The sequence below is a fragment of the Podarcis liolepis genome (genome assembly GCF_965112155.1).
Source record: "Podarcis liolepis genome assembly, chromosome: 11".
Classification (NCBI taxonomy): Eukaryota; Metazoa; Chordata; class Lepidosauria; order Squamata; family Lacertidae; genus Podarcis; species Podarcis liolepis.
In genome coordinates this window covers 956,029-972,159 of record NC_139565.1, presented here as the reverse complement: position 1 = coordinate 972,159, position 16,131 = coordinate 956,029, and the positions used below count along the sequence as shown (strand labels likewise).

The 16,131-nt window shown below is 45.8% G+C and overlaps 1 protein-coding gene across 2 annotated transcripts in view; it reads left to right on the top strand.

Annotated features, from left to right (window-relative positions):
* The first annotated feature begins 651 nt into the window (after positions 1 to 651).
* The window catches only part of PTAR1 (protein prenyltransferase alpha subunit repeat containing 1), a 54,658-nt gene continuing 39,178 nt past the window's right edge, over positions 652 to 16,131 (top strand). For both annotated transcript variants that reach the window (XM_083464949.1, XM_083464950.1), the window contains exons 1-2: positions 652 to 770; positions 10,284 to 10,453. In XM_083464949.1, coding sequence (XP_083321075.1) covers positions 685 to 770; positions 10,284 to 10,453 — 256 coding nt within the window. In that variant the 5' untranslated portion in view covers positions 652 to 684. The remainder of the gene's footprint in view (positions 771 to 10,283; positions 10,454 to 16,131) is intronic.

Below are 16,131 nucleotides of genomic sequence, written 5' to 3'. Positions count from 1 at the left end.
AAAATTAAATAAACCCCAATCCCCGACTCAATTCCAGGGTACATTGTGAAAGACTTTAGCATGCTGATGTCAACTTTCCCCCCCCCCCCACCCACCATATCAGTAATCCCTGTCTCCAGCAAGCACATTGAGATGTATCGCTCTGAAACAGAATGGGCAAGATTGCACCTTGATTTCCAGGCAAGACTGCAATGCAAAGCAGGCCTGCAGTCAAATACTGTCATAGTTTTTTTTTTTGGGGGGGGAAGGCTAGGATTTTGATTGGGATAGGGATGCAAGTACAAGCTGCAGAGCTGTGCCCGACAGAAGCCCTGCCTCGGGGAAGAGCAGCCCTGTTCCCAGGACGGAGGAGGAGCGGGCCGGGGTCCGGCTCCGGGGCTGCCCCGCTGTGGGAAGCCGGGAGGGGTCCCCGGCCCACGAGGCCTCTTCGGGGAAGCCCCGCCCGTCTCTGCCGCGGGAGGGAGGGGCGGAGGGGCGCCGTCCACGGACCCGAGGGACCTGGCGGAGGGCGACGAGGCGCCCGGTCCCGCCGCTCGGCTTTGGCGGAGCCGGCCTTGGTCGCGCTCCCTCCCGGCTTCCCCGAGCTCGGCGCTCCGCCCCGCGGCGCCGCTGACCCGGATGCGCTCGGCTTTCCCGGCCCGCCTCTGCCCGCGCGAGAGCCGAGCAGGAGGCCGGCGGCGCGCCATGGCCGAGTCCCCGGAGGAGGTGGCGGTGCTGGTGCAGCGCGTGCTGAAGGACCTGCGCAACGCCTTCCAGCGCAACCCGCACATGTGAGTCCGGCCCGCGCGCGCCCCGGGAGGGAAGGGCCTGGCCCCTCCAGCTCGGCCAGAGACTAGAGAACAGCCCGGGCAGCGCAGCCGGGAGAGCCGCCTTCGGAGTCCAAGCGGGGGGGGGGGCAGGTCCAGGTCTCTGCGTTTCCCTTCCAAGCCTCAGCTGCCTCTGGTTAGAGACAGCGCGAGAGGAGGCGGCGCTCCGCCAGGGAGATTTGCCCGGGCTTCTGCCCGAAGAAGAAGAAGGAGAAGAAGATTGCCGTGTTGGTCTCTAAAGCACATTTCCCTTTTTAATGTACTTTGGCAGTATCCCTCTCTTCATGGGATTTCAGACAGTTGTTTCGTGTCATGATGGCCTCGGTCGTGGGTGATCTAGCTGAGATTTCTGCATTGGAGAGGGTTGAGCTGGATTACCTTCAGAGTCCCTTCCAACTCCACAATTCTATGAATCATTAGCCAAAATGGGCAAATTGGGAGAGAAGAAAGGGGGGGAGACCCTCTGGATCATTAGCATGGATGTCTTTTACCAGTTAGAATAACCTGTGTAAGATCCCATTTCAGATCTGTGGTGGTGATGATGATGATAATTTATTATTTGTACACCACCCATCTGGCTGGGTTTCCCCAGCCACTCAGGGCGGCTTCCAACAAAAATTAAAAATGCATTAAAATGTCACACATTAAAAACTTCCCTGAACAGGGCTGCCTTCAGATGCCTTCTAAATGTCAGGTAGTTGTTTTTGTCTTTGACATCTGGTGGGAGGGTGTTCCACAGGCCGGGTGCCACTACCGAGAAGGCCCTCTGCCTGGTTCCCTGTAACTTTGCTTCTCTTAGCGAGGGAACCGCCAGAAGGCCCTCAGAATTGGACCTCAGTGTCCGGGCAGAACGATGGGGGTGGAGATGCTCCTTCAGGTATAGATAGATGGGTGTTTAGCTCCTAAGGTCTCAACTTTTAAATTTTGCTCTGGAATTTGATTAATGTATAAGAAAATATATTTATATCCTCAGTTTCAAAGATGACAATTATTGAGGTCAACACGCTGAACAAATTCAAAATGCTCTTAAAAATAATAAAAGCATGCAACACTTTTTCTGCTTTTTAAATTATTTGATAATTACTACAGGGCCCACCACATATTAAAGGAAATATGTGTCCTTTTTCTCCATCTGTGTCTCCATAGGGACCACCATGGCATATGGAGGGGAGTCATATGTCTGGAAGCAGGCAGTAAAAATTCACAATTGGGAGCTTTGATTGGCACATTTTAAGATAAATGTCTTCCTTCTCTGTGTTATGATGATAGCTGCATAGGCAGATGGTAGACAATCAGAAATGCATTCTTAGTAATGTGTGAAGTAGCACTGAGAATTAGATGGCGGCATTATGCATCTGTTAGATATGCGTAGGTCTGTTCAGCGGTGGAGTAAGCTGATTGGGCGCCTGGGGTGGCGCGCTTACCCTGCGCCCAGGGGCGGGGCCAGTCAGGGCAGGACGCTCCGAGCAGTCTGCCTGCTTCCTCCCCCTCAGCCGCCCTACAGCTGAGGGGCAGGCGGTGGGCAGACCCTTTGGGGCAGCGCGGAACCTGCGGGCACCCAAACCACCGCGTGTCTCGGGCCCGTGGTGAGTGCCGCCTGGCATTTTGTCACCCTCCTCAGTGGTGATACCTGGGGTGGCCCACCCACACCGCACCCCATTCTCTGCCCCTGGGTCTATTATTTTGAAGAGACGGCTTACTTTTTACAGTGTCATCCTTACAGGGTTTATAATACAGGCTGCTATAAAGTGAAAATTTAGAATAAGGACCCATTCTGAGATTCTTAAATCTCCTTGTAGAACTTATTGGAAAGGAGAACACCCTCTTGCACATCCTGTATCAGCAGGTGACTGGGGGTAGACTTTGTAACTGGGCCAGACTCTAGAACGGGCTTCCTCAACCTCAGCCCTCCGTATGTTTTGAGACTACAATTCCCAGCATCCCTGACCACTGGTCCTGCTAGCTAGGGATCATGGGAGTTGCAGGCCAAAAACATCTGCAGGGCCGAGGTTGAGGAAGCCTGCTCTAGAATGTAGGAAGCTACCTTATTCATCTATATAGTCAGACCATTATTCATCTTGCTCTGGATTGTCAACACTGTTTGGTGGAGGTTCTCCAAGCTTCCAGGTGGCAAATCTTTGCTAGTTCTACTGGAGATGCCAGAGTTGGATGTGGCACTGTCTGCATGCAAACAGCTGCTAAGGCTCCATTCTGAGAACAGAAAGCTTACTAATGAGTCAATTAACAATATCCTTAAGTAGTCCCAAAGTCCAGAAAGACATCTACTTCTGCTTCATTGACTATGCAAAAGCCTTTGACTGTGTCGACCACAGCAAACTATGACAAGTTCTTAAAGAAATGGGAGTGCCTGATCACCTCATCTGTCTCCTGAGAAATCTCTATGTGGGACAAGAAGCTACAGTTAGAACTGGATATGGAACAACTGTTTGGTTCAAAATTGGGAAAGGAGTACGGCAAAGCTGTATATTGTCTCCCTGCTTATTTAACTTATATGCAGAATTCATCATGCGAAAGGCTGGGCTGGATGAATCCCAAACCGGAATTAAGATTGCCGGAAGAAATATCAACAGCCTCAGATATGCAGATGACACAACCTTAATGGCAGAAAGTGAGGAGGAATTAAAGAACCTTTTAATGAGGGTGAAAGAGGAGAGCGCAAAATATGGTCTGAAGCTCAACATCAAAAAAACGAAGATCATGGCCACTGGTCCCATCACCTCCTGGCAAATAGAAGGGGAAGAAATGGAGGCAGTGAGAGATTTTACTTTCTTGGGCTCCATGATCACTGCAGATGGTGACAGCAGTCACAAAATTAAAAGACACCTGTTCCTTGGGAGAAAGGCGATGGCAAACCTAGACAGCATCTTAAAAAGCAGAGACATCACCTTACCAACAAAGGTCCGTATAGTAAAAGCCATGGTTTTCCTAGTAGTGATGTATGGAAGTGAGAGCTGGACCATAAAGAAGGCTGATCGCTGAAGAATTGATGCTTTTGAATTATGGTGCTGGAGGAGACTCTTGAGAGTCCCATGGACTGCAAGAAGATCAAACCTATCCATTCTTAAGGAAATCCGCCCTGAGTGCTCACTGGAAGGACAGATCCTGAAGCTGAGGCTCCAATACTTTGGCCACCTCATGAGAAGAGAAGACTCCCTGGAAAAGACCCTGATGTTGTGAAAGATGGAGGGCACAAGGAGAAGGGGACGACAGAGGACAAGATGGTTGGACAGTGTTCTTGAAGCCACAAACATGAGTCTGACCAAACTGCGGGAGGCAGTGGAAGACAGGAGTGCCTGGCATGCTCTGGTCCATGGGGTCACGAAGAGTCGGACACGACTGAACGACTAAACAACAACAACAGTCCCAAAGTTGATGGCATTAGTACTCATCAGCACTTCGCACTTTTATTCCTTGACTTAAAATCTTGAATTGGGACCAGTGGTGAACAGGCAGCCAGTAGAGTTCATTTTTGTGTCACGTTGTACCTGGCATTGAGAAACTTCCATGGTCCAGATTGCTGACTGGATCTGGCAGATTGGGACAGATAACTTTGATAGCATATCATCTGTGTTGGTCACATTTGGATTTCAGATTTCATTCAGTGGTTTTAATCTTTGTAAATGGACCTATATAGTTCATGAATTGCCACTATTGAGGCCCTTATCTAGAGTTGCCTTTTCTTTCCTTTATAGTTTTGCAAGATCTTAAAAAAGAAGAAGTTTTAAGCTATTTTTAAGGTGGGCTTAAGGGGGAAGGCTTTTTTGCTGGGATGGTACCAACCCCTGGAATACTGTCAGAAGTTTGGCTTTTGGGGCAGATAGTGATTATTTTAAGATCCTGAATCTGATCTTTAATTCCTGCTGCCTTTCATACTCGTTCTAATCTTTTAATTGCTTTTGCATATTCTTTCCTTTTGGTAATGGCTTTAATGGTTTAAAATTTTGTACTAATCTTTTGTCTGCTTAAGTCTTTTCTAAAAAAGTTGGAATAGACATGATGAATAAAATGGGGTAGAAATGTTGACTAAAAGTAGAGCTGGAGTCTTGGGCAGGTGCAGATTTTTAAAATTGCAACACCTGTACCCTGGGGTTTGTGGGAACAACACCCTCCGCAAAATCCCCCAGCAGAGAAGTCTTCAAGTGGTTCCTTAAAGAGGACAGATGTGATCATGAGATGCCTGCTTTGTCTTTGACTTGGAGGCCAAAACCTCAATACCCACCAGCCCTTTGTTGGTGATTGAAAAGCCCTTTGTTCTTTAAGTAGGAATGAATTTTAGAACAAAATGTTTTTGTGTGTTGAGATCAAACATAACCATTCTTTCCACATCAAGGAGAGACACCAAGGAGAGCTGGGAAACTTCTGCACTTCAGGGAATGAAAAGTGTCTTCATATATTGAATGGTTGCAAATACAAGTTTATTACTGCATGTGAACCACGGCAAAAAACTGCAGCCAATCTCTGTTTCCTGGATCATTTCTGTCTGTTGTAAACCAAGACGGTGACCTTAAGAAAGCAGTTGTTTTTTCAGGTTGTGTGGTGTTATCTCTCATACTGAATTTTTGCTTGCTCTCAAGTAGATTGCTTTAATCTCTTTAGAACAGTGTTTCCCAACCACTGTTCCGCGGCACACTAGTGTGCCGCGAGATATTGCCTGGTGTGCCGTGGGAAAAATTAAAAAATTCGAAAGATAGCTTCATATCCGGAGAGGCGGCCTTCAGGCGAGTTTTAATTTTAATTTTCCTTCTCCCACTTAATGCCCCACGCTCGCCCGAGCAGCTTGCAGTCCTCGGTAACCACAGCGACCCGAGGGAGGGAACAGGGAAGTCGAGGGCGGCGGTGAGCCGCGATGACGTCAGTGGACCGCGCCGCCTCGCCCTGGCACGGTGTGAGAGCCACGGCTAGTGGCGCGAGCTTCGGAATAAGTGGGATCCGCGTGCGCGAGACCGAGATCGCGGGTAAGGAGCTCAGCCCTGGGCAGGAGGAAGCGGGGCCGCGCGTGCGGGCCACATCCCCACAGAGAGCGAGCCTCCCCCGGCCCACCACTCCGGGCAGGTCCACTCGCATGAGGGGGCGGCGATGGCGACGGCCGGCAGCTTGCCTGCAATGCCATCCCTCGAGCAGGCGAGGAGCCTGGAGGCTACCAGATGCAAGTCCTCTTTCCCACCCTGCTCGGGAGTCCAGAGCACTTGGTCGCATTCAGGATCTAGAGTGGGGAAGCGGGGCTTGTGTCTGGGCTGGACACATTGGGCTGCCTGTGCCGCTCGACCTGCGGGGAGAAATCAGGGTGGGAGTCACGACCGTGAGGCAGGGCTGCCAAGTGTGGCAGAAGAGGACACGGCCGTCGCACCTGTCCTTAGGTAGGAGCTTCTTCCGTGTCGACCTGCTGCCCTAAAGTCTTGGCTTTTTTCTTGGCTTTTTGGCGGTTGGCACAGAAGGAAGGCAAGGGGGAGGGGGGGAAATTGAAACTTACACTTTCGTGCGTCCCTCCCGGCGTGACGCTGTGCGCTGACGTCACGGGGCTGTAATGGTGGTGTGCCTCGAGATTTTTTTCATGAAACAAGTGTGCCTTTGCCCAAAAAAGGTTGGGAAACACTGCTTTAGAAGAAGAGAACTTTCTATTTTTATGTCTGTAGTGGTTATAAATTAAACATAAAGAGTCATATTTTTGACATGTTTTGCTCATTTGTGTTTTTCTGACTAAAGTAGGACAAGCCACTTTGACTGACATCATGTTCTATATTTAAATATTCACTAAATTTGCCAAATTCAATGTGCGGTGTTCTTGGATCCTACACTGCCACAGAAATTTGAAGCCTATTCATTAAGTAAGCCATGTAATGAAAATGGGACTACTCTTGTGCTTATTTTGGTGTAAGGAGATGCTCACACTAGCAGTCTTACTAATTTGGATGAGAAAATAATGCTTACACTGTGCTTGAAGCATTAGAAAATGGTATAATAATAATAATAATAATAATAATAATAATAATAATAATAATAATAATAATATTTATACCCCACCCATCTGGCTCAGTTGCCCCAGCCACTTTCCCTTAGCTTAATATATGTCCTGTCTAGGTTGCTCAGAGATACCTCAAATTGCTTTGCAGTCCAACATCCATTCATTGCATTAACAGATACAGTACAAGTAAACGCCATTGGGAATGGAACATCTTGTTGCCTTCAAATATTAAGCCAGCACAGAAAAAATATAATTGCCATTTCAATTCTTATTTGATGTTCACAGGAGACTCTCAGTTGGGGCAAATCAGGTGGGGTGGAAAATATTCCTAGTGCTTTATTCTTCCAGGGGAAAAATCCATTTCATTTTTAACATTTTTAAAGCATTTTGTTTTGTTAGCTTTGTTTATTAAATGCAAATAAAATAAACATGCTAAATTAGATCCCTCTCTAGGGCAGGGCGCTCCAACCTTTCATACCAAGTGGGCCGCCAGAGTACTTCAACGGACTCCACAGGCCATGCATTGCCTTGTCACATGGGGAGGGGGGAAGCGAGGCTGAAATCTGACACGCACACCCAGCCCTTGTGCTGCCTAAGCAAGGCGCCCGGCTTTGGGAAGGAGGAAGGAGGTCTCTGGGACTCTGCCAATGCCTTATGCCTCCTTCCCAAAGCCCACCGTACACCTACCTGGTTTTCCAGTGGGGGGGGAGGTGTCAAATGTTTCTGAGGGACACTGGAAAAGGCCTCGGGGGCTGCATGTTGGACCACCCTGCTCTAGGACATAGGAAATAAATATGTATTTTTATTATTTATACCCCACCCACTCAATTTAAGTGGAAAAAATCCTGATGCAGATTATCCAAATTTGCATCAGAAATATTTCAAGAAATAATAATAATAATAATAATAATAATAAGCCTCCCTCACTGGTTGGGGCCACAGAGCACTAGCCAGTATTTTCACTCTGAACAGGAAGATATTCTGTTCATGTAATGGGAGTTGCCCCACAGCCCCTTGTTTCATCCTGAACAGTAGTGCTTATTCCCAGGCAAATGTGCCTAGGATTGCACCCTGAAGCAGGCAAGTGGCAGATCTGAGCAGGTCTAGGCAGGCATAGGCAAACTCCAGCCCTCCAGATGTTTGGGACTACAATTCCCATCATCCCTGACCACTGGTTCTGTTAGCTAGGGATGACGGGAATTGGAGTCCCAAGCACTTGGAGGGCCAGAGTTTGCCTATGCCTGGTCTAGGGTGTCACAATCCCCTGAAGACAAAAGCAGCTTGCCTCCAGTTGGGCATACCTGTTTGCTTTGTAGTGGGACTGCCTGGACGCCCAGCTCACACGAAACAAGGCACTGTCTTCGGTTTTAACTTGCAATCTGCTATTTGAAGAGACTGGTTTCTGACCATGACAAGCCTCTATTCCCTGCTTCTTAAAGTGGGTAACAGTTTACTTTGTGCCTTGTACTCTGGCTCAGTGGCAATAAGTATTATCATTTCAGTTTTATTTCTATGAGAAGTGAATTTTGGAAAGAAAAGAGAGGCCCTAAATTGTTCAGTTCAGCTTTCTTTTTTCCCTCCTGAAGCCTGTTTCAGGTTACCAGTGCAAAAGGAGCTACATTCCTTTGTGCAAATTAATTTTTGCACCTCTGCAAGGTGGTGCAAATGAGCTGAGCTACTCAAATGGCTCCTTCAAGTTGCCTACAAAGCTTCCCCTGTGACCTTGACCAAGTGCTAAATGCCTTAGGCCCCAAATATCTGAGAGGCTGCCTTCTGCCCTGCAGACCCTCTCCTGCTCATTTCAGCAGAGGGGGCGCTCTTGGTAGTTCCAGCAGCCCCAGAGGTGCAGCGGGTGGCAGCTTGGGAGAGAGCGTTTTCTGGGACAGCCCCTGGGTTGTGAAATCTTTGTACAGTTTCTGTCATTTGCTGAAGAGTGGCATCTTTACACCCGAGAGAGAGATCTTTTCAGAACCCGCCACATTATTGTGGATGTAATTTGTTTTAAACTGTTGTTGTAAGCCACCCAGGGACCGTATGGTAATAAATAAAGTAATAATATAATAGGAAGAAGGTGACACTGTCTCAGCCTAGCCCTTAGCATAGGGATTTTCTCAGGATAAAGTGGGTCAGAAACTCTGTTTATCGGCTTGTCCTTGGAGGAAGCATGGGATAAAAATAAATATAATTAATAATAATTAGAATGTTCTGTAGCTGATAATTTTTTATTCAGCAGCTCAAAATTGTGTGCTCAAGTCTTAGCATGCTGAAAATTGCTCTGTCTTTATTCTTTTTATACAAATGAACTAAATGGCCTGTTTCCATACTCCCTGCAGTGGAACAAAATAATGCACACAAGAATTTATTTGCATATAAACTAGTAAATTTGTATGACAAACAAATGAAACAAATTGCAAGCAATATTCTGTATATGCCTGTAACACTGAATGAAAAAGGATCCTCCTTAATGTTGGTAACAACATTAAGCATATTTGCCATTTAAGTCAGTGAGACTTCCAAGATCAGAATTGTGGCTGTCTGTCTGATTTCAGTGGTAACAGTCTTGCAAAGGACTGACACTTCTGCACTTAAAGACATACTTTGCATAGAAACTTAAATGAATATGATAGACCTGAATGACAGTCAGAAGGGCATCTCCAGATGATCAAAGTGACCAGGCTGGTGTATGAGGGACAAGGCCATGGGCACATTAGGGTTTTATATACTCCACCAATCATACCTTGTGCTGAGCCTGGTCCTAGCAGTCACCGCAGGGTTTTCTGGAGTGGCTGCAGCCAAAAGCCGGGCTGCTGCATTCTGCACTAGCTGCGGTTTTGGAACCAACCTCCAGGGTAGCCCTGCAGGGAGATCATCACAACAGTCCAGTCTGGAGGTTACTATGGGCCTGCGCCACTGTGGCTACGCTACCCCTGTCCAGGGATGGCCATAATGTGTGTTCCAGCCAAAGCTGGAAGAAGGCATTCTTGGCCGGGGGGGGGGGGGTCTCCAGTGACCAGGGTCTGAGAGGAGCCCAAGTTACGTACCTGCTGCTTCCAGGAGAGGGCAACTCTGTCAAGAGCAGGCAACTTGCAAACCTCCTGAATTTGGGAACACATCACCAAAAAGTTAGCATTGACTTAAAGATCAATGCTTTATTTACATCCAATTATATCCATTCTTCCTTGGCAGCAGGTTCCATTGAATTCAGAGGGGGCTATGCCTAAACATACTTTCCTAGGAGTAGACCCCATTGAATTCTGTGGGATGTGCTTCTGAGTCAACATATGAAGGAATGAGATACTAATTGCATAATAGGAGTTTTTCAAGGCTGAGTCTTTCAATTCTGGGAATCTAAGAACTAGATAGGCAGGAAGAAAAGAAGAGCCTGGCAAATCAGGAAGTGTAGGATGAACAATGGGCATATTTTAACAAGCATCAAAAGAAATGAAGAAAATAGTTATCTAGTTATCTTTTTACATGTCTTTTTTGTTTTTAAGAGATGAAATTGGATTAATTCCCTGTCCTGAAGCCAGATATAACCGGAGCCCTATAGTTCTGGTGGAAAATAAACTTGGGGTGGAAAGCTGGTGTGTCAAGTTTCTTTTGCCCTACGTCCATAACAAACTTCTTCACTACAGACAAAGAAAGCAATGGCTCAACAAAGAAGGTGAGTAATTCCATAAAATGTGTATTGTATGGTGCCCATCATTATTAACTTTCTATACAATTGTAAAGGGAGCCAGAACAAGTAGAGGAACTATTGAAGTTGCATCTTGAGTGTTGATTTTGTGCAAGCATTTTAAATAAGGTGGGGCTCCTAGAGTGATGTTCCCACAACATGGTAGGACGCAGAGGAGCAAAGTGACTGAGCTCCTCCCCTTGCTGGCTATCATAAAGGTCAACAAGTCAATTGAGCTTCATTAAAATGTGAACTTTTGCAGTTCCCATTAGTGACAGATTGAGCAAAATCAATCTCAGTAGCCTGAAGTCAGATACAGACTTGAATTCCAACTAGTCCTCTGCAACAGCTCCTTCTGGTCATGGTGGGAACTGGAATTCAGGCATGTGGCAGCATTTTTTGCCTACTTTCCCTTTTTGCTGCTGCATCCTGTTCTGCCTCTCATTCTGCTCTGGAGTCTGGAGGTTGTCCAATCCTCAAGCAAAGGGGAGATGAGTGACAGTCACCTCCTCATTTCCATTCACAGGATCTAAGTGCTTTGGTCCTTATCACCATCTGTAAACCCCTCTTGACAATGTGGCAGGTAGGCTACCATATCTATCAACTGACTAAATGGATGCTTCTGTAAACCGCTTTGAGGTTTGAGCAGTACTGTATATAACTTGTATGAAATAATAAATAAAGACACATTTGCAGAGGAAAACTGCATTCTCTGTTAGTACCATACTGTCAACACATTAGTGTCAGAAAAAGCAGGAATCATGTAGTGCAGACCACAATCAACCTCCTCCTTCTCCTCATTTTTAATTTGTATACCGCCTTTCTATCTTACAATACTCAAGGCGGTTTACAAGCTGAAGAAACAAAAAATGTACATCTTATAACAATCTAATGTAATACAAAAATGTGATAGTAAAACATAACTTTAAAATAAACAACCTCCATCAAAAAAGTCACATTCAACAATCATTAGAATAGTATAAAATAATAATATCAACATATAAAAATCAAACAGAGATCCACTCAACAGTTACAATAATATCTAAACTATAATCAATAAAACAACGGCAAGCCACAGTACATAAAACAATACAATACACATTGAGAAGCAGAGGGTAGAGCAGGGCAGGTGGAAGGAGGCCTTGCCTGATGGAGTCTCTCCCCTCAAAGTTCTTCCTCCAGGAACAGCTCCCTTATGAGGACTCCTGGGGCCGGAGGGTGGGGCAAGGCAGGTGGAAGGAGGCCTGTTCAATAAACACCTCAAACTCACTTCCACAGAGCTCTGATGTGGGGTTGGCGAAAGGGGAGTGTGTCTGCTGCTGTTGGAAGGAGAAAAAAAATGCCTGTATTGGGGGACAAAGGGGTGTGCTTCTGTCCTTTGCAACCCCCTTATGCTGCTGACACGGCTGCTGCTATGAGAAGAAGAAAAGTGCTGAATTTTAAAATACAAACATTTTCCTGTCCTTTCTAGAGCAGCAGCTGTGGCAGCAGAATTGGAAGGGAGAATGGACAAGGTGAGACTTTGTCCCCTTTGTTCCCCTTCCTCCCCTCCGCCCCCCGCCCTGCACCAAAGGTGTAATGGGGCTTGGCCTGTCTTGCCTGGTCCTCTGTGGGTCACTAGCTGTGCCTGTACTGCTCACTTGCTCTGCTGGGCTTTTATCCATTTCTCCAGTCACACAATCAATCAATCAGTAGCTGAACTGGGATCTGCACAGTCACAAAAACGAATTAACCGAAAAAGCCTCAATAATTAAGAGACAGCCAACCCAAAGATACAAAAATGAATGGGAAATTTATAAAGAATATTTAATTACCGTATTTTTCGCCCCATAGGACGCACCGCCCCATAAGACGCACCTAATTTGACGCACCTAATTATTTCCCCCCCCAGGCGCTTCCCCCGACCCCAGCCCCCAGAACAGGCTGCTGCCTGCAAGCCTTGCGAGCCCGGCGGGACCTCCCACCGGGCGCGGGAGGCTTGCAGACACCTTCCCAAAGCATGGGGCGTCCTCCGGAGGGCGCTCTGGGCTGCAGGCTGCTGCTCGCAAGCCTTGCGAGCCCGCGGGAACTCCCCTGGGCTCGCAAAGCTTGCGGATAGCTTCATGAAGCCTGGAGAGTGAGAGGGGTCGGTGCGCACCGATGCCTCTCGCTCTCCAGACTTCAGCAAAAGCCTGCATTCGCCCCATAGGACGCACACACATTTCCCCTTCATTTTTGTAGGGGGGAAAGTGCGTCCTATAGGGCGAAAAATACGGTAAACATTGTCCACAAGTGAAAATCTGAACGTGTTTTGACTAAACTCCGCAAACTGCAAGTTAGATTAAGAATAATGAGACAAAATAGAAGAAAGAAATTAAGATAAGGAATACTGAAGCAGTGATAATAAAAAGGGGGGAAAGGATGAACCCTCACTTCAGTGAAGAGGTTGGATTCATATGGAGGAATTAAGAATTTGTGAATTAAGAAAAAGACTTAACCAACAACATTCCTCTCTTAGGAATTTAAGGATTTGTATATTTTGGTTTATTTGGAAATTTGTTATTTCTTTTGTGTTTTATTTGGAATGTATAACTTTTGTTGTGTTGGAAATTCAATAAAAAGCATAAAAAACAAAAGGGAGGAGCAAAAAACAAAATAGCAAAAACAAAAGCGCCAAACTTAATCCGTTCTGGAAGTCTGTTTAACTTCCGAAATGTTCGAAAACCAAGGCGCAGCTTCTGATTGGTGCGTCAGACATTTGGCTTCCAAAAAATGTTCGAAAACAGGAACACTTGCTTTAGGGTTTTTGGCATTTGGGAACCACAGCATTTGAGTACCAAGGTACCACTGTATTGATAACATACTACCTTTTGTTTTGATTGCAATCATCTTCATGCTTTCCCATTGCCTGTGGATTTATCTAACTGAAACAACACTTCATAGAAATTGGTCCCATTGATTCACCAAACTAAGGTTTACAAGGAGATGGATTACCAGAACAGGCATTTCTAAGCGTGCACCTTCCCAATCATTTTAGAGCTCTAACAACACTAGGAAAATGGGAAATGTCACTTTGGATCAGACGTTTGTTATTGGAGAAACAGCATGTTGAAGCTGTGGGATGTCTTTGGGGAAAGAGTAAGGATGCATTTTACTGGTCTTTAAAAAATTGACATTATTTCCTGATTTTTTTTAACATCCTGCTGTGTATTTGTTAAACTAACTAGTCAGATTAATCTCTCATAGGGTTTCATTTTTCCTTTTTGAGTTACAGTCGTACCTTGGATCTCAAATGCCTTGGCTCCCGAACAAATCGGCTCCCGAACGATCAAAACCTGGAAGTGAGTGTTCCAGTTTTCAAATGATTTTCGGAAGCCGAACATCCAGCACGAGTGTCTTGCAGCCAATCGGAAGCTGCACCTTGGTTTTCGAACAGTTCCGGGAGTCGAATGGACTCCCAGAACGCATTCTGTTCAAGAACCAAGGTACGAGTGTATTTATATCCTGCTTTTAGCAGACTCCTATCCAAAGGACTGGTCAATCCACAGCTGGTTAGCGTAAGCGATGTCATAGCATCAGATGTGCCTAAACCACCATAAGGTTTCATTTTTAAAAAGGCCCATTACTGAATAACCTAAAATTTTACATTATTGTGTGCATCTGTCAGGGATGATTTGTGGATGCTAGCTGAGATAACAACCTGGGATTCCAGCCAGCTTTTACAAGATTTATTAAGTCCAAAAACTATGTACAGTACGGAGCTCTTAAAAGCAAGTCTTCCTCAGTCGCTATCAGGTGCCAGAAGTGGCTCCTGCCTCTTCCCTTTCCAGCATATAAACTTCCTGAGCCCCCCCCATTCCCCCCTCTCCCTACGTAAAGACCGAAGGGTCAGAGGCTGTTCCTTTCTCTCCGTTTCAGTGTTTCCTGACAGCCCCTCCTCCTCTTCTCTCTCTGACGAAGTGCAGCTGCTCATTAAAGGAGGGCAGCTCCCTGTACATTCCGATCTCTCCCCCTTCTCATCCAACAGATCCCTGACACATCTGCTAGCAGAAATTACGCTGCAAATATGGATACAATATGCATATTTTGTTTGAATTCCCACCCACCCTATCCTGGAGTCTTAAACTGGGTTACAACATTCTAAAGCCAAGTATATTAAAATCTATTGAAAAATGTAAGATTGCAGAATACATTTCCTTCAAAAGAGACAAAAAACTTTTGATTCCTGAGTATGCTAAAGCTCAGCAAATACCAGCTCAGCAGGATTAAAATATTGTTTCTTGCCATCTGTTACGCTACTGTCTAGATTTAAACTTATGTACTATAACCAGTTTGTTAAAGGGTTTAAGATGACAAAAATATGTTAGCACACTATACAAAATTATAGCCTTATGTACAACAAGGTTCATAATTCTCTTAGATCTAGGCAACATTTCATACACTCTAATTGGATAATTCCTGTTGCTTTTCTACATTCTGGCTTTTTATTATTGAAAGTGTTAACTGCATTAACTTCCCTTGGAGACCTCTTTCTAATTTGTTGCTGTACTTTGGTCTCATCGATTGACCTGGTTTTGAGTTAAATAAACCAACCGCTATATAGGAGAAGTAATAGATAGTTCTGGCACAGTCCTCTGCTGGGTATCTGGCAATTAATTATACTTCTGGCAGAATCCCACAACAAGCAAGGACATTCTAATCCACAACAGATAATAGATAGGTGCTGAATTTATTCCCACCTAGGAGAGGGAGACTCACTGGGAGGGTCAGAAAAATACATTTGGGATTAATCCTCTCATTAATCTTTCTTAGTACAATAGTTGCTTATAGCTCAACATTTGAATTGAAAACAAGTTTGAGGCAATCTAAATGTACCGTTTTTGATTCATCCTTTCTATTCCCAATTTTATATCTCCAGTCAGTAATGACTTAAGTTTGTGTAACACCAACTTGGGTATTGTACACTACGGGAGTTCCCCTCTCCCTTCTGGTAGCTCACCGATAAGAATTAACGAGCATCTGGTAGATTTATAGCCTTTTTATTACAGTATCATGTTGCGAACACATATTAGCATCTCTCTGCAAGGATAGACGTTGCTCTCTCTGACTCCTCCCCCCTCACTTCCGCTGCAAGAAGTGCGACAACGGATGTCTCTCCTCCCCTGCGTCTCTGTTGTTCTCTGACATACCTCTGAGTTGGGGGGGAGGGAGGGGGTGCCCCCCACTCTCTAGAGATGTATCAGCCAGCTGCTCCCTCCCTTCTGGTTGCTTAGCAACTGCCTCAAAGCTGGGTAGCTCTGGGTCTGCCTGTTTCCCTGCTTCTGGAAATGCTGAAAGCAAAGGGGGCGAATAGTCCCCCTTCTCTTCTGTTAGATGCTGATCTCCCTGCCTTTCCCAATCCTCGTCTTCAGAGTATTCTCTGACAGGTATTATGCATGTAAGTGTACTAAAATTTATTTCCCTTTTAATCTAAAGGGACTGGTGATAATATGATGCATATTTCAGACCACTTGCAAAAGTAGATGAAACTGGATTACAGGTGCTCCTCATAAGGGATAAAGGTAAAGGTACCCCTGCCCGTACGGGCCAGTCGTGACCGCCTCTGGGGTTGTGTGCCCATCTCACTTAAGAGGCCGGGAGCCAGCGCTGTCTGGAGACACTTCCGGGTCACGTGGCCAGCGTGACGA